The sequence below is a fragment of the Poecile atricapillus genome, chromosome 8 (assembly GCF_030490865.1).
Source record: "Poecile atricapillus isolate bPoeAtr1 chromosome 8, bPoeAtr1.hap1, whole genome shotgun sequence".
Classification (NCBI taxonomy): Eukaryota; Metazoa; Chordata; class Aves; order Passeriformes; family Paridae; genus Poecile; species Poecile atricapillus.
Genome location: NC_081256.1, coordinates 5,683,458 through 5,710,371, shown reverse-complemented (window position 1 = coordinate 5,710,371; position 26,914 = coordinate 5,683,458). Strand labels below are relative to the sequence as shown.

Genomic DNA, 26,914 nt, shown 5'->3' with positions numbered 1-26,914 from the left:
AGGCAGCTCATTTACCATGAACAGACAGAGAGTTTGGAAACGTAGCTTTGGACTGACCAGGTCTTTCTCACATCTTCATGTACTTTTGAGACACTGGTGGGTGGAAACCTCACTGTGCTGCCAGTCTCTCTCTACCTATCTTCACTGAATCCTTATCACAGCCCTGAATGACAGGTTAGGGATGAGTTGGGTGGTTGTTTGCTGTTTGCAGTTTCCTTTTGAACTTGGCAAAAGCACAAGGCTCCAGTGGATGGAGGGCTTGGGTGCTCAGGCGTGGCCCTGCTAAATCTGTTCCATGGATCTCAGATGCCAGAAGGAAATGCTGTGACTTAAGTGGACATCACTGGAACAGCCACAATGTGTTCACTGTTCTCACTCTGCTTCTCCTCTTCCAGGCCCTGCGAAGCTTCAAACTGACAGTCACTGTAGATCCCAAGTACCACCCTAAAATCATTGGGAGGAAGGGAGCAGTGATCACCCAGATACGCACAGAGCATGAGGTCAACATCCAGTTCCCTGACAAGGATGATGAAAGCCAGGTGAGAGATCAGACAGTGCAAGGATGGCTAGTGGTTGTCTCTGAGCATCTTCTCAAGAGTTCTGTACTCTCTCCACTGCTTTTGGATAAGGTAGATGGTAAAGGGGGTTAGCAGGGAGAGAGCTTGCTCAGCTGCTTATGAGCTTGGTCTCACACATTTCTGTGCCCCAGGCCCAAGACCAGATCACCATTACTGGCTATGAGAAGAATGCTGAGGCTGCCCGGGATGCCATCATGAAGATCGTTGGTGAGCTGGAGCAGATGGTTTCCGAGGATGTGAATCTGGACCATCGTGTTCACGCACGCATCATTGGTGCACGTGGAAAAGCTATCCGCAAAATCATGGATGAGTTCAAGGTGAGCAGCGGGGCAGTGCCACACAGGTCAGTGCCAGGCTGGGCCTGAGCAGCCACGTTCTCCTGTGTAAAGAGCTTGGTGATGAATGAGGCTCACATCTTGTGGTTCTTGTGTCTTGTGCCTTTTCAGCATCTTCAGTTAGAACAGACATGAAAGAAATGCCAGTGCTGCCCTGCTCGCCTTCAACTCCCCCAGCATATGAGCAGCATCCCTGGCCCAGGGCATCCTGGTATGCCCAGGGCACCCAAGCTGTCTGGACACTGTAGCCAGACACCAGCTGAAGCATCCTCACACCTCAGCTCTGTCATTTTTCTCTGGGAACCAGGCCAAGAGCTTTTCCTGTTTTGCTGGAACCCAGACAGAACTGGAACCTGAGAGTACTTCCTTGGTGCTCTGGATTAGCACTGGGTTCTGTCCCTCTCTGGAGCCCTTTACTTGGGTTTCTTGCAGACAGGGTCCCAGTTGATCTTGAGAGAGGCAGAGCTACTCCGATTACTGGAAGTGGGCAGCCAGGCCTCTTGCTGGGAGGCTCTGTGAGGAGGCTGTCCCCAGACCCCACCCAGCTATTTGAGCTTAACTCAGGGAATTCCTCTGGCTTTTCTCTAGGTCACTGTGGATCCCCTCGACTTTGGGAATCATGGTGTATTCTCAGGGCTGTGGATGTGGCAACGTCAGCTGGCTTTGGGAAGGTCAGGGACCTCTGCCCTGATAACGTATTGCATCAGCAGGAGGCTTTACTGCAAGGGCAGCAGTGAATGTGAATACTGAGGGATGGGATTTTGGAGACTTGCATTTTGGCTGGGCTCAATTACTGAAACAAACTGGTTCCCAAATGAGCAGCCTTTGGGTTTGGTCCTGTCCTGTTTAGATTTCTGGCATCCATCTGAAAGGCAGGGTGTGAGAGAGCACAGTGCTTATGCATGGGATGCACTAGGCCAGCTCTATAAAGTGATTGTCAGCCAGGATTATTCTGTGGCAAACACAGAAAGCTCATTGTGCTTTGTAGTGATGGCTCAGTGGTAAAAATGCTTGCAGCAGTGTGAGGACACTGTCTGGAAATGCAGCCACTCTCCTGCCGCTGCTGCAGAGGTGCCCAGAAAACACTGAGCCTCTGGGAGTGGGAGCAGCAGGGGCTGCTGGAAATTAGGTCCTTACTAGAGCACTCTGCTCTCCCCTACAGGAAACTGGGCAAGCTTTGGGGCCAGCTATATACCTGCTCACCCCTCAGTGTCTGAGCTGTGAAGGTCTGAAACAGGCTTGTGTCTGTGAACGGACAGTAATTAGGGCATCAGTGATCTGTGATTCCAGTGACAAGGGTCATGAGGAGTCTCTGATATTTCAGATGTGCAGGTCTAAGTCTTGTGCTGTTCCTTGTGTTACAGGTGGATATTCGCTTTCCCCAGAGTGGAGCTCCTGACCCCAACTGTGTGACTGTGACAGGACTCCCTGAGAATGTGGAAGAAGCTATTGATCACATCCTGAACTTGGAGGAGGAATATGTAAGTGTTCAGCAAATCTGTGATGGTGCTTAGCAAGAGCTTCCCCTGCTACAGAGGATCTGAACCATGTCCATGTGGTCTTTTCTTCCACTGCATTAGAGAAAACTGAGCCCTGTGCAGGTGGCTGTCAGCCTCCACTGCAGCTGTCCCTCAAACCAGCTGGACTGCCCCGTGTCCAGGAGAGGACAGTGAATGAGAATGCTGGGACACCCCAGGATGTGCGTGCTCTTGCCTTGTAGCAGCTTACACCAATTAAAAGTTGTGTCCCTCAGACTAGTGCAGACACACCATTTTTGGTCATTGTAGAACAGGCTGCTGAGCTTGAACAGGTTGCAATGTGGTGAGATGGAAGGGTAGGCATTTTATTCCAGTTTGAGGAGCTATCCAGATCCCCCCTCACTGGTTGTGTTACTGCAGCTTGCAGATGTGGTGGACAACGAGGCAATGCAGGTGTACATGAAGCCCTCCTCACATGAAGAGTCCAAGGCCCCATCCAAGGGCTTTGTGGTGAGAGATGCCCCCTGGGCCACCGTCAACAACGAGAAGGTGAGTGCTGCTTGTGCTGCAGGCTGGGGGCACAGGGTATGGGGATGCTTCTGTCTGTGCCGGGGACACAGAGCACCCTCTCTCCTTGGTGACAGACAAAGCAGCTTTTTGCTGCTCTCTGTGGCCTGAGCATAGGCCTGGGCTCTCCTGTCCAGCTTTCAAAGCACTTTCCCAGGGTCTTGTCCACTCTGACTACACCACTGTGGAGCTGTTAGGGAATGGGGGATCTTTACCAGAAAGTGTCCTGCCAGGTTGTGTTATTTTTAGGTGTAGTTATAGGGCCTGAGACTTGAGACTCTTGCTGCAGCTCAGTCACTGGCTCAGTGTTTGCAGCTCTGAGTTGGGACATGTGGCAGCTCATCCTCAGCTGCCCCAGTGCTGCTGCAGGGCTGGCCTGACCCTGCTCCAGTGTCTCAGTTACTGAGCTGGGACCTTTGGAGCCCTTTGCACCTTATCTTCACCCTCCTCAATGTCACCTCTAGCTGTTCTGGGGCCACAGTGATCCTCTTTGTCTTGCCAATTGTCTCTCCTCCTGGGATAGCAACAATGCTGCTTAGCTCAGGGCCTCTTGGTGTAAGTTCACAGCAGGGCAGGAGCTTAACTTGTTCCCTTTTTGTTTGCTCTAGGCCCCTGATATGAGCAGTTCCGAAGACTTCCCCAGCTTTGGGGCTCAAGTGGCCCCCAAGACTCTTCCCTGGGGACCCAAACGATAATGACCTGGAAGCAGAAACTCCTCCAGCCCGCTGACCTGACACTAACCTGCCACAAATACTTCCTGTCTGAAATCTGACCCAGCGGCTGGAGCACAAATCAATTGTCCCAAGAGGTCTCCTAATGGTGTCTGGAGTGCTAGACCCCATCCTGCTCCCCTCAGCTATCACCGTGTCTAGGACCCACCCTCATCTCTTGATGGATATTCTTTCCTCCTTTGGAACAAGACTTCCACTCAGATTCAAACACTAAATGTGTGTGTTTTTGTTAGAAACTCCATAATTGACTTCAAGTGGCTAAGATTTGCAGCTTCCCAAGCGCTAGCAGAGCAATCTGCTCTCGAGCATGTCTGACTAGGCATTCTCGCCTTCATTAGGAGACCTCCTTTACTGTGGCTAGGAATCTACTTCCTGTCTCATGACCTCAGGAAATAAATTTCCTTGACTTTCTAAAGCCAAAACGTTTGCCCTCTTTCCTTTGTGTTTATCCCAGGCCTTACCTTACCTTTGTAGAGTGCAATCAACTTTTTTTCCTTTTAACTGCCAAAAATTCATTTAATGCTGATAGCTGACTGTGGGGAGAGCTTAAAATATAAGGTCAGAAATCTGCTTTTTAAAGAAACAAAACCTTCAATAGGCTGTAGAGACAACAGAGATGGAAGGGGCCAGAACAACATATGGCTACCCTGGTCAGGAAAACACCAGTGAGCGCAGTGAGCGCGTGTCCCTGCGCCGCACCAAGCACAACCCCAGCCTGCACGCTTGACCGGTCTTCCAGTGCTTGATGACAGACCCCACTCCTTGTTCCCCCTTCCCAGCAGTGTGAGCAGGCAGGAGAGCCAGCACATGGCAGTGTGGCTGGATGGGACAGGTTTGGCTCGGCCAGGGTCGCTGCAGTGACTGGAACAGGAGCAGCTGGTGGGATGCAGAGCCTGGAGAAGCTGTAGCCTGCTGTGAGTGCTGCAGCAGCTCGGCACAAGCAGCAGTCACCGTTCCTTTTTGCCTTCTTTCTACCTCAAACATCAATACGATGGGGGCCTCTCGATGGCCATGGGTTAGCAGCTACTCAAGCTGTCAGCTGGGCAGCCATAGCAGAAGCAAGAGGAGCCTTGTGTCTCCGCACAGCTGTGAGAGCTGCTCCAGAGGGAAGCAGAGCATGGTGGTGCTGAGGCAGGCTGTGAATCCGTAGGAGTGCATGAGCTAGCACAGGGCTTGGCCCCAGGGCTGTGGGTGCAACTGTGCCGTAGCCCTGGGCTGCAGAGGTTGTGTGAGCCAAGCTTCTGCTCCAACAGCACTGGGGGTTGATGTGTGTGCTGAGGCTTCCTGAGACCTCCATCATGTGGTAGAGGGTGATCCACGATCTGTACTTGGGGCTGCTTGCACCTGGGCCCTGCCACAGCTTGCTCAAAGGGTGTTGTGTCTGAGCTCCTCCAGCAAGTGAGAGGGAAATCACATCTTTGTGAAGGGAGGCATGTAGCGTGGGGTTTTTGTATGCCCCTGCATCGGTCCTAAAGAGCTTGTAGTCTGAGCCATTCCTCTGTCCCAGCTGCTTCAGTTCTTGGACAAGCAGGAGTCCCTAGCCTCTTTTCTCTAGTGCTACTGACAGAGCACAACAGGCAGGCTGAGCCCAGCCACCTTGCCTTTCCCTCCTTGGGACAGGCCGAACATGCTGATGCTTTTCCTTCCTGCTCCAGCTCTTCTTGGCAGAGACTGCTATGCAGAAGTCAAACCAAAACCTCACAGTGCTCTCCTTTAGTCTGAGAACCGAGTGAAACAGACCATGGCCCATTGTGGGGTGCCTGGTTGCCCCTGAAGGACAGGGTGGCCTTGCCTCCAGCATGGAAGAAGGAGAATTAGGGAGGTACCTTCCCATCTGCGTCTGTCAGAAAATGGTTAATACCCTGTAGCTTAGGTCTGCCCTGCATCACCAAGCCTACCACCCCCTCCTCTTTATGCCCCCGTGCCCTCACCAGTTGCACAGCAAGGCTTGAATTACATCCAGGGCATCCACTGCCTTGGGCTTATGCCCCACAGCCCACCCTTCCACTCTAAAGAAGGTCACAAAGTGATTGTACCTAGTACTGTCCCCCCACCACCCTCCTTCTGCAGCAGACTGTGGCATGTGTCCATTTCTTCTCTTTGACGTCTTCCATATTGTATGTTTCCATAGCAATGATCCCTTGGCCTTAACTTTGGAATTTGGAGACTATATGCAAACATGTAAAAAGGCTCCTGAGTATGGATGACACTGGAATTTTATAAATTCTAAAATAAAACCTGAAACAGCTTGGAGTGTGGTGGGTATTATTTCTGCTGGTGGGGTGAGATCCAAGACAGCCCATACTGGGCTGGGTTCAGCCAGGCATTCAAAGACTGGAAGTTTGTATGCCTGAGCCTTTGCTTGTGGCCACACCCTTGAAGGGGTGGGACTCATATGGCAAGCAGTGGGTCGAAGAAAGGGGTGAGAGCAGGAAAGGGGCAGGGGGCTGTGGAAACACAGATCTGCTTGCCTCCTGGTAACTGGTGCCAGGGATGCTGCTGGTGTAAGGCAGGAAGGGGAGGCACCAGCCATGATCCCTCTTGCTCAGCCACTCCACAGCCAGAGCCTCTGGCCAGGTACTGTTCATGCTTCATCTTAACCTCCACAGCCTCAGGAACGCCGGGTACCAGCCATGCAGTCACAACCAGTAACAAAACCCAGATGCTGGAAGTGGATGAGAGGTGTGAATTGGCTGCCATGGTGAGTCCTTGCCCCTGCCCCAGCCCCACACCCTGGGCCACCCAGTTGGGCTCAGCAGCTGGTACCTCAAAGGTAATGATGAAACCTGAGCATGCAGCCAGCAGCTGCCACTAAGTAAAGGTCAGGCTGCTGTCCTGGTCCCTGAATGCTCTATCTGAGGGAACAAAGTGCAGCAGGTACTGACTGAGCTTCCCAGCAGTTACTCCTGCTCCCAGCCTGGCATGCCAGAGCACAGCAGAACCAGCCCTCAGCCAGCTTCTGCTGGGACCCAAGTCCCACAGGTAACCTGGCCCCAGGGGAGTTTATTCTTCACAAAAGTGCCCCGTGGTGTCCAGTGGCCCTCCCCACTGCCCTGCACACAGACATGTCCAGCACACGCCCAGCCCTGGCATGAGTGAGGGCTCCCAGGACCTCAAGGAAGTGATTGGACAATGTGGATTTGGCCAAAAGTTGCTCTGCTGAACAGAATGTTTGCTGTGGCAGAGGCAGAGAAAGGCAAGAGCCGAGCCTAAGGAAGGAGGAGCCAGCCGAGGCAGGAGCAGGCTCCCAGCTGTGTGGGTGTTGCTCTGCAGGACAAAGTCCCGCAGTGCGTGCACCAAGGTGAAGTTCATGTTGAAGCTGCTGTTGTGGATGTACTGTAGTATGCATGGGGCAGAAAGTCAGAGGTGAAGGCTCTGAGGAAGGCCTGGAAGCAGGGAGATGTGCTGCAGCAGATCCTGCAGCTGGGGGACACCCCATCCCCACCCTCCTTCATGCCCTGTGCTTCTGGGGTGGCTTTCTGCCTCTCCTTGCCCTCAGCCTGACAAAGCAGACATGACACTGGTCTGGGTCAGCAGACAGCTGTTCTCTTCCCCCAGTTATTGCCAAGCAAGGCCCAGAGCATGACAGCTGCCCACTGCCCATGGCTGGAGCTGCACCTTCTGCACAGGCAGAGCCAGCCTGAGCACTGCTGCTCCCCTCATCATGCTGCATCCTGCAAACGAGTTCTCCCCCAATTCCCTTACTCCACCTGCAGCCTCCTCATGCCCCACTGCCCCCCCAGCACGTTGCTGACAAAGGCCAGGTGAGTGATCACCTCCAGGAGGGAGAACCAGATGCCAATGCCACAGGCCACTGGTAGTCACAGATGCACTTGTAGGCACCCAGGCAGATCACCCAGTTGCTGAGCAGGACAAAGAGAGGGGTCAGAGGACAGGCTACCCTCTTCCTCCTAGTTCTGCAGTTTGGCTTCATCACAAAGATGAAGAAGAAAGAGGAGGAAGAGGAGCAGGGAGGGGCAGACTAAGATGGCATCATTAACTGCAGCATCTCGCAGTCCCAATCCATGGGGAGTGGGGCAGCCCTTCTCCCTCCAGCCCCTGCAGGCTGCTCGGGGTGAAAGCTCCTTCGTCTGGGGGACTCCTGTAGTTCCTGCCTCTCTACCCCAGCTTTCTCTCTCCCAGCACCTCTCAGCACTCCCCAGCCTGAGGCCAATCCCTATCCATCTCCAGGTACTCACCAATCAGCCCTTTTAACCCCAGCAGTGGTTATGGGTGGGCCATAACCCAGCGTGCCTGCTCCACCAGGCCAACTCCCCCTCCTCACCCACCTTCTCGCCTGACAGGAGATTGCACTTATGCCACCAGCACTTCAGCTTCCTGGAGGAGAAAAAGAAGGGCCACCATGTCCTCTGCTACTGAACACGCCTTTGGCATCCTGTGTGAGCTCAGGGACACATGATGGCCCTGGCAAGCCAGGGTCTACTCACAGGATATCCACCTCCTGCACGTTGTTGATGATCTGCTTGCCCCTACGATGACCAGCAGCTTCTGTGGCAGCTCTGTGGAGCATCCACTTGGGCTGCCCAGCGGGACCCTCAGCCTGCTGGCACACAGAGATCAGCCCCCAAGCATGGGAAGGAATTCCCACAGCACACACCAGCTGGGAAGGCCAGCATAGGGTCTCTCCCAGTTGGCACCCAGCTCCTCATTGCGGAACTCCAGAAAGCTCAGATGTTCTGGGACAGCCGACAAACCTGCAGGAGCCATTTGGAGTTGTGAGTGATCAACCCCAGGAATGCATCCAGAGCAGCCCCAGGGAAAGAAGGGCTTATCTGGTTCACACAGAGCCCTCTTCTTGCTTCCCAAGGTAGGACAAAAGGGCTGATGAGGGGTCCCAGAATGGGACTGGTTAGCCCACAGCACTGCCTCAGTCCCAGGCTTCCTGTGGCCATGGGAGGGCTCCCACTCTCTGATGGGACAGTCCTCCTGCTGCAGCACTCCTTGCCCACAATAGCAGCAGCACTCCCCTGTCCTTCAGCCCTGCCCAAAGACTCAGGAACCTGCTTTTCAGGATCCAGGGAAAGAAGGGATGGGGCTCTGGAGAAGTTCAGAAGCAAAATTAAGTGGGATCCTACAGCTGTCCATGGGACAAGAGTGGTGACTGTGGGATCGCTGGGTCCCCTGGAAAGCAAGGAGGCTGCAAACCCCATCAGAGCCCCACAGAAATGCAGCTGCTCATGCAGTGGGACAGTGAGGAGCACTGAGGCACTGTCCCTCTTCCCCTGCAAGCTTGGGCACCACAGCCCCTCATCTGCAGAGGCACCCAGAGCTGGAGCTGCTGCACAGGAGCAGAGCAGGCTGCAGGTACCCTCAGCAGCAGGTAAGGCACCACCTGCTTCTCCACATGAGTCCTGTGCTGACTCCAGCAGATGATAAAAAATAAGGCTGCTGTCACCTGCACATGTTTATGTGGGCAGCACTGGGGTGACTGTGCTGGTGTGGATCAGCCTGGCAGCTGACCTTGAAGATGAACACAAACACATCACACCCCTGCAAGCCCTGGCTCCCTGCCTGTGAGAGGACCCCACAGCAGGGCATATCCTCCCCTGGACCCCACAATCCACAAATCAAAGCTGCATTTAAAAGGGGATAGAAATCCAGAGTCAGATCACTGGGTACCTTTTCTACGTGTATCCCAGCAGTGAAGCTTGTCCAGAAATGTCTTTCTCCAAGTCCTGTGGATGGCAGCAGATCTCTCCTGCAGGTCCCTGCTCTCACAACTGTCCTGCTGCCAGCTCAGCTCCTGGGGGATGGTTTCCCACACCAGGACCAAGTCTGAAACAAGGAAAGGGATTTCAGCTGTGTTTTGCCTGCTGGGTGCTGCCAGTCAAGGGGACACAGCCCAGGAACAGGGTGGGGGTACAGCACCCATGTAAGAGAGTAACTGAGACACTGCCTTGACAGACCCCAGGAAGGGTTTGTGGCACTTTGAGGGACTGAAAGCAACTCACCACATTCCCAGCTCAGTGACAAGATGGGGTGCAGGTTCCCCAGTCAATCCTCATCACCACACCACCTCCAGCAGCATCACAATCCACAGCAGAGCTGCCTGTGAGCAAATGCAACACAGCCCACAAAGAGGAAATAAAGGAACAAAGAGGAACTGAAATATTTCACAGGACCACACGGTCCTGCATAATATTCCTGGTCTCCAGCTGAAGAAGGGACTCATCCCACTCTTTCAAAGATTCCAATTCATGTCAGAGCAGAATGAATTAAACTGACACCAGGAGCACATTTTCAAGCACCCCTCCTGTGTTTTCCTTGTTCCCCTGGACTGATGACATGCCTGTTGGACAAACACAGCAGCAGATGGCAAGTGCTTCCCAGGGTTTTTCAGCTGGAGAGATGCAGTTCAATGGCCTGGATCAAGCACAGGTGCAGAGGGACAATGCCACACTGCCACCTTCAGTAGAAGCAGGATGTGATTCAGATTTTCTGACTGCAAACACTGTCTGCAACAAAGTGCTATCAAACCCTTACCTTGCTCACATTAATGTATTAACACCAGTTTGTCCCCAGTCCTCTCATGAGCTCACAGCTGTGCTTAAAAACATGAGTACAAGAAGGCTACTCCCCCTGCAGCCCCATGTTGTATCACCAGATATTTAGAACTGACTCATACCTGCAAACCAACCTGGGTGGGGATCTTCACCAGATCTTTTTTCACATTTTTACAGGCCACTGTTGAGCCTTAATCCAGATGTGCTGTTTGCAAGGAGATTCCTAACCTGAATGTGTGGCACAGAGTCAACAGTGGTCAGTAAGTGGCTCACATGGCTTCAATCTGCTGCAAACACCTTCTGGTAAAACCTCCCGAATAAAATAAACATAGGCACACTGAAGGCTCTTGTGTTAAGATTTAATAATAATAATAATAATAACAACATTTCAAAAACAATGAGTGCATTGTACACGAGACCTGGTTTCAGTGTTTTTTATTGACTGTTTGCCCTGTGTCAGTGTACTGAAGACCTGGGGAATGGTGAGTGGATAAAAAACCCCGCTGGGACACTTCTTGGAGGAGGGCAGGGGAGAGAGGGCAGCAAGAGCATCAGAATCGAACGAATGTGGCATCGATCTGCCGGACAGTCGGGAGGGCCAGCATGATTTTGCGCCGGTACTGGGGGTCCTTCTGCAAGGGGTTTCGCTCCAGGTATACAGTCTCCAAATTCTTGGCTCCTTTCAGCTCATCCAGGTCGCTCCAGCTCTCAACGAGGTTGTCATTCATCTGCAGAGCACACACAGGCACATTCACACCCACAGGTACCCCCGAGAAAAGGAAAGCAGTCATGGTACTGCGTCACTGCTGCTGGGGAACCACTGCTGCACAGGATCATAAACACTTTGTCTACAAAGTAGAACCTCTGTAACCTCTGAGATGAGCCTTCCTGTCTCACATCCCAGGCCTCAGCACTAAAACCAACTTCCCCCACACTGTCCTGGATGCTGGTCAGATGCTCCACCCTTCAGACACCGGATCCAGTCCAAACACTGTGCTGGGAAAGAGCCTGCAAGGCACCAAGCCAGTCTCTACACCATCTCCCACTCCACTGTGCATTTATGGACTGGAAATTTTTATATCATAATTTATTTCCACTGTGACATCCATCTTTACTTTTATGACTTCTCAGGAGACATTAAAAAATGTCCCAAGCCGTTAAGAAAAGCAACATTTTCCTCTCTCCTCTACATAAATTTCCCTGCAAAACCTGCTTCTACACTCCAGAGGAAATGCCAAGCTCTCTGATTTGGGTTCTTCTCCTGCCTCTTTGTTGGCTCAGCAATTGCACACAAAGGAATGAGTGCTTAAGCTGCCCAACAAGGAAGCAAAGCTGCAATGTGGCCACATGCTGCTCAATCTCGAGACAACAGCACCCTTCACTTTTGGATACAGAGTCACTGCAGCAATGCTACCTTCATATAAAACACAAAAATCCTCACTGGATTGTTTCACTCTGCTACAGCTCATCAAAATGGTACTTCAGCCAAGTCACTCAACCTTCAGATGTCTCAGTCCCTCCACTGGGGATGTGCTACTGGGAAACTGCTAGAAGACTATCACAGGGTCTAGGATTTTGAATTCTGTTTACTTAAGGTGTAAGGGACATTTTTATGTATTTTATGTATTTTTATGTAGCTTCAACTGTGCAGTCAGTGAAAAAAAAATACAAATTGGGAGATATAACACTGGTTTCCATTGAAAATTCTGCCTTGCTCCTTTTCAAACAAGTCAGTATTTTTTAAACATGGTGTTGAAGTGGAACAAAGCCAGGAGGGCATTTTCCATGCTCAGCTAACAGGTCTTGGCCAGTGCTCTGCTCTGACAAAGGACTCTAAACACACTAGTGTTTTTGCAAAGGAATCCAGCCAAGTTCAGCTCTGGCCTGTCCCTTCAGGTGCAACCAGTGCAGACACCTCCTATTAGCAGAGCAACAGCAAAGAGGAAGACAGGAGGAAATTGCACGGCATCAGGACAGGCCCCACACCAGACACACTGCCCTGCCTCACCTCTGCTGCCCAAAAGATGCCATGGTAAATGTCCTGCTCCTTAAAGAGTTCCTTACAGACACACATGACCAGGTAATGCTGCTGGCTGTCTCCTCAGCCTCACTGCAAGATGAGGAAAACAATCTAAGGAGCCTGGGCTCCAGACTCCAGCTGGGTTTCATTTGAAGCTGCTTTCCGCTCCTTTTCTCTCAGTATCTGCCAAAGAGTTTAAATAACTCCAAATGACAGACACTGTACAGCACAGCTCTTACTCTCTTATTCTTGAATGCAGAAATTCTACAAGAGCTAAAGCACATGCCAGCTCATGAACATCTGCAGCTTCTTCATTTTGTCACATGAGCACATTTGTACACAGCTCCCAAACATGGCACAATGCTGCTGCTGCTTCAGGACAGGGTATCTCTGAATTACCTGACCTGACTTAGGGAAGCCAGAGACCTCAGCAATTCAGGGCACCAAAAAGAAACAGAAGCAAACCTAAGCTGTTATCTGCCTCATAGGAACGGAACCAGAGGTTGGTTTCATTTTCTTTGTATTTATAACACCATAAACATATGAACTCTGCTCTGAACAAGCTCTGTGCTTCCCCTGGTAGTCTGTCACGCTCACTTAGAGAAAGAAGAGCTGCAGAAATAGGACATGTGGGGCTGTTTCATAACCAACCTGAGCGTGAAGGCAGGGCCCATTTCAGATACAGGCTTCTTACCACTCATCAAGGCTGGCAAAGAAATTTTTAAGCTCTGCATCTTTCCTAGGGAAAACCACCACACACTCCATCCATGCAGGCTGTCAAGATCTTAAAGCTGATCACCAGAACCAGGAGAGTTCCCTCCAAGGCACACATGTCCATATGCTGGCCATCAGAAGGGTTTCCCCCACTGTTGCACAGAATATTTTGGGGAACAGTTCTGCCTTGTGCTTACCCAGAACTCCTGGAGCTCTGTTAGGTGACTGATATTCTCGATCTTCTTAATTCTGTTGCATGCAATATCCAGCATTGTGAGTTTGTTCTAGACAAAGCAAACACAAAAATATTAGATCTGATTTCCTTTCATCTTCTCTGTACCACTTTTTCCAGGCTCAGAGTTGGAAACTGTCAGGAGCAGACACATTATTGCCAGCTGCTCACATTCAGCTCAACTCTTTCTGTCTATATAGAACAAGGAAGATTGTTCTCAATCAACATGGGCTACTGACCCCCAGAAGCCATGTGACAAAAATAAAGGCAGTTACTGGCAGCTGCCAGCCAAGGGCTCCTAAAAAGTGAGCTTTCCTCAAAGTACATTAAGAGGAGGATTAAAAATCAGATCCAAAGTGTCCCCTTGAGCAGCAGAGTTGAACAAACTCTTAGCAGCAGGAAACTCAACAATTTTAGAAAAACTTTTGCTGGGTGAAAATGAAAATGATACAGGCTTCCAAGAAACCAATCCCATCCAAAAAGACAGACATGTACACTGACAGGAAGGCAAGCTGCATGCCATGGCTGGCCTTACTCCCAGCTCCAGTTTTGTCCTATTGAAAAGCTCTCATGGCCATCACCAAGCTGCTGTCTGAAAGGCTGCAGCAGCCAGCCAGCTGTGTCCAAGAGCCTTCCCTGAGGATCAGCCAGGCTACTGCTTCAACCACATCTCCCTTCCCCACGTGATGAAAGTAATTCTACTCCAGAATATCTGCAGCATCTTTACCCACACGAGATACTTTAACATACAACAAACTCTTGGATATTTGTGGTCTCTCAAGAGACTTAGGAACCCACACCTAGCTGGGGAAAGCAAGCAACAAAAACTTCCAGAAAGCCATTAACACAAGCAGCTCAGGGCAACAATTGTGTTGCACAGTCAGCAAAAGCCTGCTCACATTGTTCTCCAGTCCCTCGATGACTTCGATGCCATTGTGGCTGAGGTACAACTCCCGCAAATTCACCAAACTCTGCAGCCCCTCAATCTTGGTCAGACGGTTATTCTGGAAGTGTAGCAGGCTGTTTAGTACCACTCCAAACAAACCCAAACCCTTGTGACTCCCCAGGGGAAAACCATTTCTCTAAAGTATGGCTGGGAAGGGAAAATAGTTTGCTTGGCCCCAGACTGATGCTGTGAGCTCAGCTGTTTGATCTCTGCACCACTGATGCATCAGGAAGTCCCATGGGAGTCCCAGTCTCCAGCAAGAATCAGACTCTGACCTTCCCATCAAAAGTTGCAGCCTGAAAATTTTTTGGCTTGGTGTCTTAAACAACAGCATGAACAGAGTTCATTTTGTAGCTCTTCACAAGTGGGAAGGTCAGAGGGGAAGTTCCACCACCTTAATCACACTGTACTCTGCTGTAGCTAATTCTTTATGCCCTGCAGAATAATGGCACATACAGGTACCACAACAGGCAGTCAGTGTGTCTTGCCAGCAGCTTTAACACATACTAGAATGCACAAGTATTGTCATAGGGATAAGGAGGAGACTCAGTGAAAGAAAATTGGAAAAAGAAAAAGAAAGATGAGTTATCTTTTATTCCACCTTTTAAAAAGGAAGAAGCTTTCTGAAAGCTCATTAAGGACAGATTGCATTCAGCACAGGCTTGTTCACATTTCTTGCCTCTTCAGTAAGAAGGCAGTGACACTGAACCACTGTCATTGTAAGGACTACCTGGCATAACACTTTCAGTGCTACTGTAACACACTAGGAAACAGTGTTTCAGGAAGGAAGTAGAGGATAACAGTAATTTCCTGTTCTTTCTTCCATAAAAATATGAAAAAATGTATAAAACAAATATTTGTTTTATAATTTTATCAGCGTCTGTCAATCTCAAGTAGGATGAAAGGATGAAAAAAGACAACACAAAGAATATCACACTTCCTTCCAGTACAGGAGTTTGACTCTAACACTGCAGACCTGCTAATGGGGGCTTACAGGAAGGCCAGAGAGGAATTTTTCACAAGGGTGTGCAGTGACAGGACATGGGGGAATGGCCTGAAACTGAAAGAATACAGGTTTAAATTAGATTTTAGGAAGAAATTCTTCTCTGTGAGGGTGGTGAGGCCTGGGCACAGGATGCCCAGAGAAGCTGTGGCTGCCCCTGGATCCCTGAAGTGTCCAAGGTGGAATCTTGGGACACAACCTGAGATGGTGGAAGGTGTCCTGCCCATTTTGGGTGGCTGGAGCAAGATGGTGTTTAATGTTCCCTCCAACCAGAACCTTTCTGGGATTCTGTGATTCAAAAGAGCTGATCCTATCTCACAGGGTGGCTCATGTCACTGAGGCTTTTCAGAACACAACCAGTACCTGTATACTGAGCACAGTCAGGTTTGTCAGCGCATCCAGGTTCTGGAGCTTGGTGATTTTATTCTTTCCAAGGAAGAGACTGTCGAGATTAGCCAAGGTGTCGATGTTTTCTATCACCTGTGAAACAACCAGAGGAGACAGTGTTATTGCAAAACTCCAGCTGGTAGATGTGGCTGTCACTTTTGTAGCCACATTATAACCATGTGGTGTATCCTGGGTAGAAGATACTCATTTATAAAGCAAACAAAATCTGTCACTAGTGATTGGAAACAGAATCTGGGAAGAAAAAACCACAATTTGTAAATTTAGTCCTGCACATCAGTGACTGCATAACACAGAGGCAAGTTATTCAGCTCCTCTGCCATAAGCAAAGTTAACTGTCTCACAGGTGTGTGTGTGTGTGTGTGTGTTAACAGATTTAACTACTGGCTATACAGTCATGTTTCAGGCAGAACACACCCACACCAGTCTGAGTGGTGTACACTTTTTAAACACACATGCTACTGGCAGAATATGGACACTGCACCAGTTTAGCTCAAGCTCAGCCTTCAGGAAGAGGAATAAGGATCCTTGTGAAGCATCAGGGATATTACAAAGGAAGAGAGAAAGCATGAACAGAAGAGCACAGACAGGGAAAAAAAAGGGAAAAGGGTAAGATTACAAAAGGCTCCTGCAAACAAAAGGAAACGCTTTTATTTCTCAGGGAAAAGCCTCTGAATTAAAAAACCAAGATGCTGTTAAAAGTGACAAGGACCTTACAACCAGAATTCAGCTCACAGTAAAACAATAACATGGACACAGACACACCCAGAGCTGTGTGTCTGTGCTCAGGTAGGCTATGACATCTCAGCTTTTCCACATGCTACTTGCCTGCCAAAATTTCAAATCAGTAGTGCTGGGGAGCCAGGCCACTGAGTCCTAGCACCACTTGGATTACCCTGTGTTTACCTGTGCATGTAATAACATTAAGAAGAAGAAGATGGATGCTCAGGAAAGGTAAGAAGCTTTTCAGCCTCTATCCCACAACTGCCAGAAGACTGAACAGACAGTGTTAATCAGCTCAAAATTACATTCACACCCCTTCTAGACTAAGGGCTTAGCCCTTTCTTGACCTTGCAAGAAAAATTATAGATTTGTTGCTCACTGGCAGCTTCTCCAGCCCTGAGAAGGAAATACTGATGACTCAGTACAGGGAGAAGAACGGAACAGATGAACATGAGGGGACAAAAACCTAAGAACAAGTAAAGAAGTGCTTACATTATAGCTGCCTCAGTCCAACTTTAAGAAAAAAGCATTAAATATGTCAGCTCAAGCATAAAGTTCTGCTCCCCAAAAGAAACAGAGCAAAAAGTGCTAAGTCCTGAGGGATTCCAAGATAAGGGTACTCCAAGAGGTTTGAGTGTGCAGAGGAGCAGGCAAGAACAGCCCTGCTGCAGCAGCTTTAATGCACAGCAAAGTCAATCAGGCACCTCAGAGCCAAGAACGCTGCCTGAAGAGTCCACAGGCTTGTACCCTAAAGAGTTAAGGATAGGTCCAGCTTAAAGCATAGAGCCAAGACACCCTAGACCAAGAGAAAACTAGCCCAGGAGTTCTGGGTACCCCTAGGCAGCATGAGATTTCTTTGTGCCAAGCCAAGCCACAGGTTACTCACTCCAATAAAGCAATTAGAAGCATAGAACACTGCTGTTTGAAGAAGTCAGAACAGAATTAACAGACAAATAGAAAAAAAAAAAAAAAACACTAAAAAGGAAGTAATTTAAGAAGCTTGTATTACCCATACAGTGACAATTTTGGGTTTGTTTTTTTTTTTTGTTTGTTCTGTTAATATGCTCAGGATCAACACTGAGAAAACACATGTAAAATAAATCTAACCTCATTGTTAAAAAGATATTCCTTGGCTTGACAACGTTATTGACAATGTACTGCCTAAGTACCAATTCAGAAACCTAGCTGGATTTCTTTTTTCCCCAGATGGTAATGATGTTTAGATACAGAATACAGTACAGTTTTGCTTAACCCAACTTTTGTGATGTAAGGATCAGTGTGCTGAGCCTGCTCTGCTTCTGAAACAAGCCAAGTGCTTCTCTCCATAACTCCTGTTCCCCCATCCCATGCAAACTCTAAGGTTCCTAATCCTTCATCTGACCTGGCTGATGTTCTCACACCCTAGAATTATTCCCCTAAATAATTTCATTTCTAAAGCACAAATTTCTGGAAAACAATTCAGTCCAGTTTAGTTTTAGGAGCAAAGCAAAGTATTTCCTCTTCAAAAGAGTAGCACATATTTCTGCCTTAGAAGGCTCTTTTTAAAAACTGAAGTTTCCTTCTTTTCTACAAAGACAAGCATTCTTCTACAAGTCCTGAAACAAAAAGGACAAACAGATCTTTTCCTAATCTTTCAGCATAACAAGTAATTTCTCAGAGACTATAAATGGGCAGCACCAACTTGCACCACGTTGATTGAAATGCACTCATCTTTTATGAGTATTTTCTAAAGAGCATGTAATTAAAAAAGCTTTAAAAAAAAGCTTATTTTGTATGTTGCAAGTCTTTTGTGTCATCTGTCTGACCAGCTCTCTTATGAACTGAACAAATACAGAGAATCATAGCTTAGGGACAGGAGAGACTACTCATGACTGCTCTCCTGTAAGTGGCACAGATTTTAAATTGAAAAAGTCACAAACAATAAAACCCAAAAGCAATCATCAGCAGTACAGTACCAAGTTTTAGGTTTTAAAGGCATGTCAGAGCAAAGCCTCAAGAAAATCTTTTTGCTAAACAAGACTGACTGCCATAGCACAGTCAATTGCACCTGCAAATCAAACTAATTTTGTTTTCAGTAGGTTTCATGGACTCAGCAGCAGTCTGTAGAGAGGTAAGAGAAAACAATTGCCAGTTTTGATAGGCTTGGCTCTCTAGCAGGAAGAAACCATAACATGAGAAAGGAAACACGTAGGGGGATATAAGAGTTCATTAAAGACAAATTCACAAATGGTGATTTAGTAGCCAGGCACTAATGGATAATGAAAGGCTCCAGCATGCAATAAGCACAGTGAGTGATTGGAACAATAAAAACCAACAAAATTGCAAATCAAAGTCAATGCAGTGCACTTTCAGAAAATGCCAGTATCACACCAAAGAGCTGAAAACTCTCCAGCCAACATCTCAGAGCAAACCTACCCGAATTCGATTGGACCCCAACTCTAACATCTGTAGCATCTGCAAGTTGCTCAAATTTTCAATTTTGCTGATTTTGTTGTTGACAAGGAAGAGTTTTTTAAGCTGAGTAAGCCGATCTAGTCCTTCAATGTGTCGCAGAACATTAAAGGAGATGTCCAGGATCCTGAGTTAAAACAAACCAAAGGTCTCATCAGTCCATCAGGCATCGATGATTCTGAAAGAGGCATCTGTGAATTGGTGGGGAATCTCCCTCTCTGCAGAGATCAAGCCTTTGCTAGGCCTTGAAGCTAAAGTCATGGATGCAATTTCTTTTGAGCAGAAAATACAACAAATAAAACCTTCAAAATACTTCTGTAGTGTGTTAGCAAAACCAAAAATCATCTGCCACATGCAGAAGACAGCCATTATTTTGTCCAGCCATGGAGCTGCCATGGTGGGAGGAAGGCAATCTGCATTTGGGAAAGGTACCTGCCTACAAGATCTGCCTCTGACAGGACCATGTCAATGGCCCCCCTGGGCAGGAAGCAGTTGTGATGGTGAGAAGTGGGCCAGTCCTGCCCCAGTAGGAACAGTTTTGTAATGCACCTCCACCTCCAGAGTGATCCAGGCAAGTGCCAGAAACTCAGAAACTTGGAAGGGTACTTACCCCTTCCCCAACACTCTTCAAGAAAAAAAAACACAAAAAAAACAAAGACAAAACAAATGAAAAAAAAATCCACCAAAAGCTTTACATGAAATCTCTTGTCATTTTTGGAGGAATAAAAACCTGTTAGACAGAGCACTCGCTACAAGAGCAAAGGGGGCCTGAGAGCTCCCACACCTGTGTGGAAGCTGCAACCACCTGCCATTCTCACTGCCTTACACAGCACATGTTTCATTTCCAGCTGCCTCTCCCTGGGGAGTTTCAGGATAATGGCTTATTTACTGCACAGGTCAAATATCAATAGAGAGTAAATATTATCCTTCACAGAGCACCAAAATAAATTCTGAGAGGGGCTTGGGTGATAAACACTGGAATAAGCACAGCATGAGTAACACAGTGAGTAGCAAACCACCCCCAACCTAATCCTGGTGATTCCCCTGGACTCACTCAAGATCCACCAGAGACTCCAAATTCTCAATCTTCCGAATTTGATTGTCATAGAGATCCAGTTCCCGCAAAGTCTGCAATTGCTCCAGGTTTTCAATGTGCTTGATCAAATTCTGACGGAGACATAGAGTCTAATTGTTGAGGAAAAGTTTAAAAAGAAACAAGAAAATGGATATGAAGGATTGCATATAATGCCTTTTGGCTTAATGACAAAAAGGTATGTGAGAGGGTTTCCCCATTAAGTTTTGCTGGGAATTTGTTGGGTTGTTAATGGCTTGTTTGGTTTTGTTTATTTGTTTTTTTAATACAGTCTTTTCTTGGTATACTTCAGTTCTACAGAGGGAAATCTTTCAACCACAATGGTCAGACACAGTAACAGCAGCTCAGAGAGGCTACATAATCTCCATCCTTGGAAATACCCAAAAAATTAACTGGTGAAGGCCTTAAGCAACATGTTCTAACTGGGCCTGCTTTGAGGGCTTTACTGGAGACCTCTAGAGATCCTTTCCCATCCATGTTATTCAATGCTCAGTCTGCTGTGCTAGTCCAGGATGTGGCCTGACATATTGTCTCTCATCCAGTTCCAAAAACAAACTTGCAAAATCCCAAGGTTTTTGTTACTACTTGACAAATAGGTGAACACTACCTTCTTCAGCTAAAAATTAACTCCCTAAAAGTCAGCCAAAAAGATACTTTCTATCTGTCCTCTTAAAGGTTAGATCTACAAAATCCCCAGTTCCAAGAGGTGTTCTCTACTCCCCAGGACTGTTACCTTCACTTTCTTGAGCACCTCAAATCCTTCAATCTTCCCAATTCGGAAATGATTCAAGTCAACATCCTTAAAGAGAAATGGAGGGATTTAGCAGTTGTTTCAAAATAAATCTGGTCTTTAAAGATGAAGCTGCTACTTTGTTCTAAGGAAATTACAGTCTTACAAAATGTGTAGCTCATTAAAACTTCCCTTCCAAGAGCATTTGTAAAATGGGTTTAGCACATGGTTTTACCACCACAACTGACACACAAGGCCTAAACTTGTCAACTGCAAATGCAGTATCTGCAAAATGCAACATCCCTTTCCAAGCCTGAGCATTACCCAAATTACAAATCTTCAGAAATTTATTGAGAAAAATTCTTGCATAAATAAAGTTTTGCATAAAGTTCTCTTAACTACTTTTCTAGGGTTTAACCAGAACACAAATTGCCATTTCCAGTTCCAGGCCTCAGATGAGCAGAAATCACTGACAGTTTGAATAACCAGTGGTTCTGTCAACATTAATTCTTCACTGGCAATCAGCTGAGGCACTTCACATCTGTGCTGTTCAGCCCCAGATGCTCCAGTTTTGAAAGTCAAAGAGAAACAGAGCACTTCCCCACCCCAGCTCAAACCCTCTGCTGCTAACAGGCTCACGAGGTTGCTGATGCCAAGGCAGTGGGCTGGGTAAGTCACTGTGCCTGTTCCACATCACAGGGCTCACTGCAGCAGACAGCTCACTGAACATACTCTCTGAAGCTCGTAGCAATACATCTTGCAGCACAGACACACCTTCAGTGCATCTATGCTAAATTTAAAATTCTAAAGTATAACAAAATCTTTAAGCTAGTGATAAAAAATGAAACACCTCTACTTCTAGTCTAAAGGCTCTGAATCAGTTCTGGGGAGGATCACAGTAGCCAGCACCTTAAGAAGAATTAGATCTTTTAATCAGGTTTCAATACTTGCCTTTGCCTACCTTTGCTTCCTGCCGTATAAAGCCCCTAAGGACAAAAATCTGCTTTTACCTCAGCTTCTGGGTCCAGGCTAATAGTCTCCATGTCCACTGGTGTCTCTGCATCTCCTGCAGGAGAAGCAAACACATTATTAACTTCTGTACCAGCCAGCCAAAGGCAGGACAACAGCCAACATCCAGAGAGCAAATGCTCCTCAGGAGAAGAAACGCACGAGAGGCAGAGTTCAGACATCATGCTTCATTAAAACCACGACAACTCCGTACGGAAAAAACTTCCTTATCAGCAGGATTTCATGCTCAGATGCAAAAGACACACAGATCAGCACCTTGCCCAACCTGCCCATGTGTTTGCTGAAAACTGCAGGCTCATGAGAAGGCAGGATGCCTTTCCTTCACACCTGCAATCATCCCTTTAAAGATACCCCATCCAAAGTGTCTGTGCTCCTCTGACAACATAATAAAACCTTGCCAAGAAGGAATTGTAACTGTCTAGTGAGATGACCAGGAATGACCAAGCATCTCAACAATCTCAACCTTCAGGGTTTTTTTTATTAGCACTGCCACTTTATCTCACTGTTGTGAACACTTTTGCATGGATCTCCCTTCCTTTGTTTGGCTGAACTCTCTACTATGCCAGACAACACTGTTTATCCCACTACATGAATTTCCTTGGGAAATGCTTTTATAGCTCTGGAAAACAGGCCAGCATTTGCTGTGCTCCTACCATAGCACAGGAGGAAGGGAAATTTACTGGAGAATTCATGCTGAATAATTCATGTCCATTCCCATTTGTTGGAGATGGTGTGCTGGTTGCACCAATTTCTGATTCAGCTTTGCAAAACTGACATACGACATGCAAGATTTTTCTACTTCATGTGCAAAGCTTCTCTGGGTGCTACCAAAAACTCAAGCAACTTTAATTAAAGTCACATCCCAAAGGCTTTGCCTTTGGGATTTTACTCCTGCATGTATGCAAGCTCATTCCCTCAACCCAGCAGCAGTGACTATTTTCACAGCCCAGCATGGTTAAAACATCCCTGTAAATGTCAAGTGCTCCTATTTAATGAGTGTTTCTCCTGCTAATGCTTGGCATTGTAAGTAGTAATGAAGGCATAAACAATACCAGCGTCACCATTTTTAATGCTACCATCCAACTCCAAGGGCTTGGTGGTCCACAGATCTTCACTAACCTTCCTATACTTGGGCTGTTGCTCTTGCCTGGACACTTAAACAGGAAAGACTCACTGAACTGATTCACAGAAGTTAAGACTATAAAAACAATCCTCATATTTTAGATTTTTTTTTTTTTTTTAACAGCACAAATCAGCAGGAAACATAAATTATAGTTTGGGAATGCAAAATGTGCTGGTAGTCTTGGGGATGTTGAACAGAAAGATAGAAATGCCACCAAAAATTGACACACATACATGTGCCTGTCAGCAATTAACAGTGAGCAACGCCTGCTTTTTCTTATTTTAGCTCCATATCAGGAGGGAGTGGGATACCCCATCCTGCTGCTATCAAGGCTCTACCTCTTTTACCTGTTTCTTGGGTGCAAAGACTGTCAGTGAGAAGTGCTCCAAGCCAAACAAGCGGTCTTGCTGAATTTACAGCCCACAGGAACAGTGCCTGGGTTGGAACTACAGTTATTTGAGATATCACATGAAGAAATCCAAATTATACCCCTTGTATTGAATCATACTGGCAGCAACTTAGTGCTCATGGTGAAGGAACTTTTTGAGTTTCAAGGCTTTTGAGGCTTTAAAGTTGTCCAACAGTAAAGCCAATCACGCACTGGGTAAAAAAAGAAATCTTCAGCAAAAATCCTCATTCAAAAATTCAGGAAAAAAAATTATTTGACTTCATTTGGCTAGCAAGCTTGAATATTTTAATTTATAAACACTTGATTTAGGTAATGTGTTAAATACTCTGTTCTGGGGCCTGTCAAAGGGTAGGCTCCTCTTAATTTTGACATATGGCTTTGTGAGAGCACTCATGATAGCCAGTGTGGAAAAGAGCACTCAAATCCAAAGCTGCAAAACCAAATCACACAGGATGCACATTGAATTTTCTAAAATAAAAGAAAAAAAAATTAAATGGATTAATAAAATAAATAAATGGAAATATTTAAAACTGAACACACAGGCACTTTATTACACATGCTGTTGTGTAATAAAGCCAACTGTCATAAAGCCCATGCACTGTGTCTAAAGCAAATAGCAGCCTGAGGGAGCTGTGTATCTGGTATCAGCTGTAAATCAGTATTGGTATGAAAATGTTAAAATACAATTTTTCTCAAAGAACAGAAAAAAAAAAAAAAAAAAAAAAAAAGCAAGAGAAAGAAGAGAAAAATGGTTCCAGCAAATTTACAGTCATTTATATGTAATTTTATTTATGAACTGACTGGATATAAAAAAACTCTTAACTGATCGTCCTACAAGAACTTTTCAGCCAGGACTGCATTTTCCCTTGGAAATTGCTTTACTCCACACTTCTCAATGGGAAAAAAATCATCACTCTGGCAATGAAGTTCTGTAAGTGAATTTTTGTGCACCCTATGTCTGCAAGCCACATGCCTCTGCAGAGGTGGAAAGAAAATCCACCATTCAGAAAACCCAAAGCCCACAGCAGGAACAGTCATTACCGAGTTACATAAGTTCACAGTACCACAAGCATTTCAATCAACAAAAAGCCTAACTACACTTTTAAAGTGCACATGCATGAAGAATATTATAAATAGCTCAGTTATAAGCTTTCTAACCCGAGGCTCTATTCCTCAGAGAATTAGCTAAATGATGAATTTGAAATTTCAGCTGCTCAAGCTCTTTCTGCTTAACATCTTCTGTGAAAAAAAAAAATGTGGAAAACTCATCATTTTCCTTTCAGCTGAGAAACTCAAAGCTGGCCGTGGAAACTATCTTGAATGTTCAAAAATTATTCCTCTGCTTGGTTCCTGCCCTAGTTTTCTGAATGCTTACAGTTTGGAAAAAGTAACAATACAGTCATTATATTAAACAGTACACAGATGTAATTCAGCAGACAAATCTGAATGTGTTTCTCTTGCTTTCACTACAGTAAAAGTACATCACTTCTGTATTTCCTTTCATAGAATTCCCAGGGGAACAATGTGCAAAATATAACCTCCAACACACAGCTAAATCACGCCAGCTGAGCAAACACTCGGGATTCCAGGCAGGCAAAGATGGTTCTATCAATTACATAGTGCTTGGGATGCACAGATTGAAAAGCCATGCCTGGCCTATGGAAGAACATTTCCTTATTGATACTTAGGGAGATTAAATGATAAACAATTAAACCTATATAGAGTGCATTTAGTTATGAGATGAGATTTAAAATTCTAGTAACAATTCACTAGTTTGAGAAATACTTTGGCAATTCCCAATGCACAAGGTTAAGACAAGGAGGGATCCACTGTAAGAACTATTTCCCTTCCAGTATCCCAATAAAAATAACATGGACATCTCTGTCAAAAGAATGATGTTCCACTTCAGATTGCACCAAAAGCACGGCTCAAATCACCACACAGGGTCTGCAGAAATGGATCTGCTCTGACCAGCTCCATGCAAGCCAGTGAAAACCCTTCCATCAAACACTGGCTTTAAAGTCTGTCAATATTTCTGCCCCATGTTCTAATACAAACAGTGAGATCAGAAGGAAAAGTTTAAACCCAAGAGGATTCAAAGATATAATTTTGAGATGTCTTAGAACGTTTAAATTAAAACAATAAAATAGACAGGTTCCTTCAATCCATCTAGGAATAATCTTTGTTGCCTTCCAAAGGAACCTGGCAATTCTTTGGGCAAAAAACTACATTAACTAAGGTAGAATTATGAAAAGTTCCTCATGATAACTTCTAATGAAAATTTCCAGCATCTTTCCATATAAAATTTCTAAATTTCCATAAAAGAAAATAGAGATTAGAACAGAGATGAATAGAGAATTAATAGAGATGGTTTGCATTTTGATATCAAATATTTCAAAGAGAAACACGGATGGGTAAATAAACAAGAAAAAAAAAATCAAAGGTCTAATATTAGTGGTTCCATAAAAAGCAGGCAACTTTATTCTAGCAACGACAACACTACAATTTATTGAAATTTCAAGCAGATGGCTCTAGGGCAGAATCCCATGGATACTCAGCCAGGAGGAGCACAAGGGGCTGACGCAGGCTGCGCACACGGCTCCTGGAGGCAGCGGTGAGGCTGACACGGTACCTGCGGAGTTATCGCCGTTCTGCTCATCCCGCAGGCTCTGCTGGCTGAGCTCTGTCACCAGGCGAACCGCCTGCTTCCTCCCCTCCTCATCTCCCGACTCCTCCGACTCGATCCGCTTATCAACTGCACAAGACACAGAACGGCAGAATTAGGCTTTTCCCAGCAGAGGGGCACAGGGAAGGAGTAGCAAGCAGATGGAATAACCAGGATTCAAATAAACGACTAGGCAGTTAGTAGAAATCCTAAGTTAACTAAATGAAAGGTTTAGTCTTAAATAAAAGGCCTCTTACCCCTTGTTTCTACTTTGATTTTGGATGCACTTTTTCCTCCCATCACATCTTCCTAAAACCAACAATCTGGGAAGAAGACTGGAGGAAAAAGGAAATTTCTTAGATCAATGAAGTGCAATTCCAAAGATTACGGAGATGGAATTAGAACTATTACATTTTAAGAGCTTTTAGAAAAAAAATAAATAAAAAAATCAGTATCATGTACAATAGTACTAATGACACGAAGAAGTGAAGGTATCAATAATAAAAAAACCTAACAGATAAGAGAAACCGTATCCCCAGAACAACCTGCCAGATCCCTTCACGTTTACCGAGACCCAGCTCCGGTGGCCACCCTGAGCCTGGACCACAAGAAGCTCCTCGCTGGTCCCCCCTCTATTTGCTCTCGTTTCACCAAGGGACTAAGGAAAACCAGCGCCATCCAGAAGGTTTCTTTCTTGTTATCTTTATTTTTTTTTACGTCACGGCCATCTCCACAACCCCACTCCTTCTCTTCCTCTGGCACACGGAGCCGCCGGGCATCACGGCGTGCAGCAGCACACACCGGCCCCCCGGCAAGGCCTGGCCCCCCGGCCAGTGGCCCTCGGGCTGGACGCGCGGGGGCTGCACGACCGCGGAGGGCGCACAAGCCCCCCCTCAGCGCGCAGCCGGCAGCCGAACCGCCCGGAGGCGGCGGTCGAGCAGCCGGCCGCGCCACCCCGACCCCCTCAGCCTCCGCGGCAGCCCCAGCGGGCTCTCACCCTCCATCATCTCCTGCGGCCCCGCTCCGCTCTCCGCCGCCATATCGCTCCTCCTCCCACCGCCCCTTCCGGAAACTGCCTCCGCCGCCGCCCCGCCAATCACAGCCCGGCGCTGCCCACCATCGCCCGCAGGTGGCGCGCCCAGGAGGCGGGGACACGCC

General features: G+C 46.9%; 2 protein-coding genes across 5 annotated transcripts in view; one reads left to right on the top strand and one right to left on the bottom strand.

Moving 5' to 3' along the window:
• HDLBP (high density lipoprotein binding protein) overlaps positions 1-5,937 on the top strand; it is a 38,918-nt gene extending 32,981 nt beyond the window's left edge. For all 3 annotated transcript variants that reach the window (XM_058844495.1, XM_058844494.1, XM_058844496.1), the window contains exons 24-28: positions 396-539; positions 710-895; positions 2,278-2,394; positions 2,812-2,940; positions 3,567-5,937. In XM_058844495.1, the coding sequence (XP_058700478.1) occupies positions 396-539; positions 710-895; positions 2,278-2,394; positions 2,812-2,940; positions 3,567-3,653 (663 nt within the window). In that variant the 3' untranslated portion in view covers positions 3,654-5,937. The remainder of the gene's footprint in view (positions 1-395; positions 540-709; positions 896-2,277; positions 2,395-2,811; positions 2,941-3,566) is intronic.
• A 4,621-nt stretch (positions 5,938-10,558) lies between these two features.
• Positions 10,559-26,870, bottom strand: PPP1R7 (protein phosphatase 1 regulatory subunit 7). 2 transcript variants are annotated; one of them, XM_058843978.1, is made up of 11 exons: positions 26,754-26,870; positions 26,014-26,091; positions 25,724-25,846; positions 21,541-21,596; positions 20,534-20,599; positions 19,762-19,892; positions 18,672-18,834; positions 15,492-15,608; positions 14,079-14,183; positions 13,145-13,231; positions 10,559-10,941 (listed from the first exon to the last, which is right to left on the bottom strand). In XM_058843978.1, exons 2-11 carry the CDS (start codon positions 26,054-26,056, stop codon positions 10,765-10,767), a joined length of 1,068 nt encoding a protein of 355 aa, XP_058699961.1. In that variant the 5' UTR covers positions 26,057-26,091; positions 26,754-26,870; the 3' UTR covers positions 10,559-10,764. The 2 variants fall into 2 exon arrangements, with proteins under 2 accessions (XP_058699961.1, XP_058699962.1); XM_058843979.1 differs by lacking the exon at positions 26,014-26,091 and having other exon boundaries at positions 26,754-26,863.
• Between the last annotated feature and the right edge of the window lie 44 nt (positions 26,871-26,914).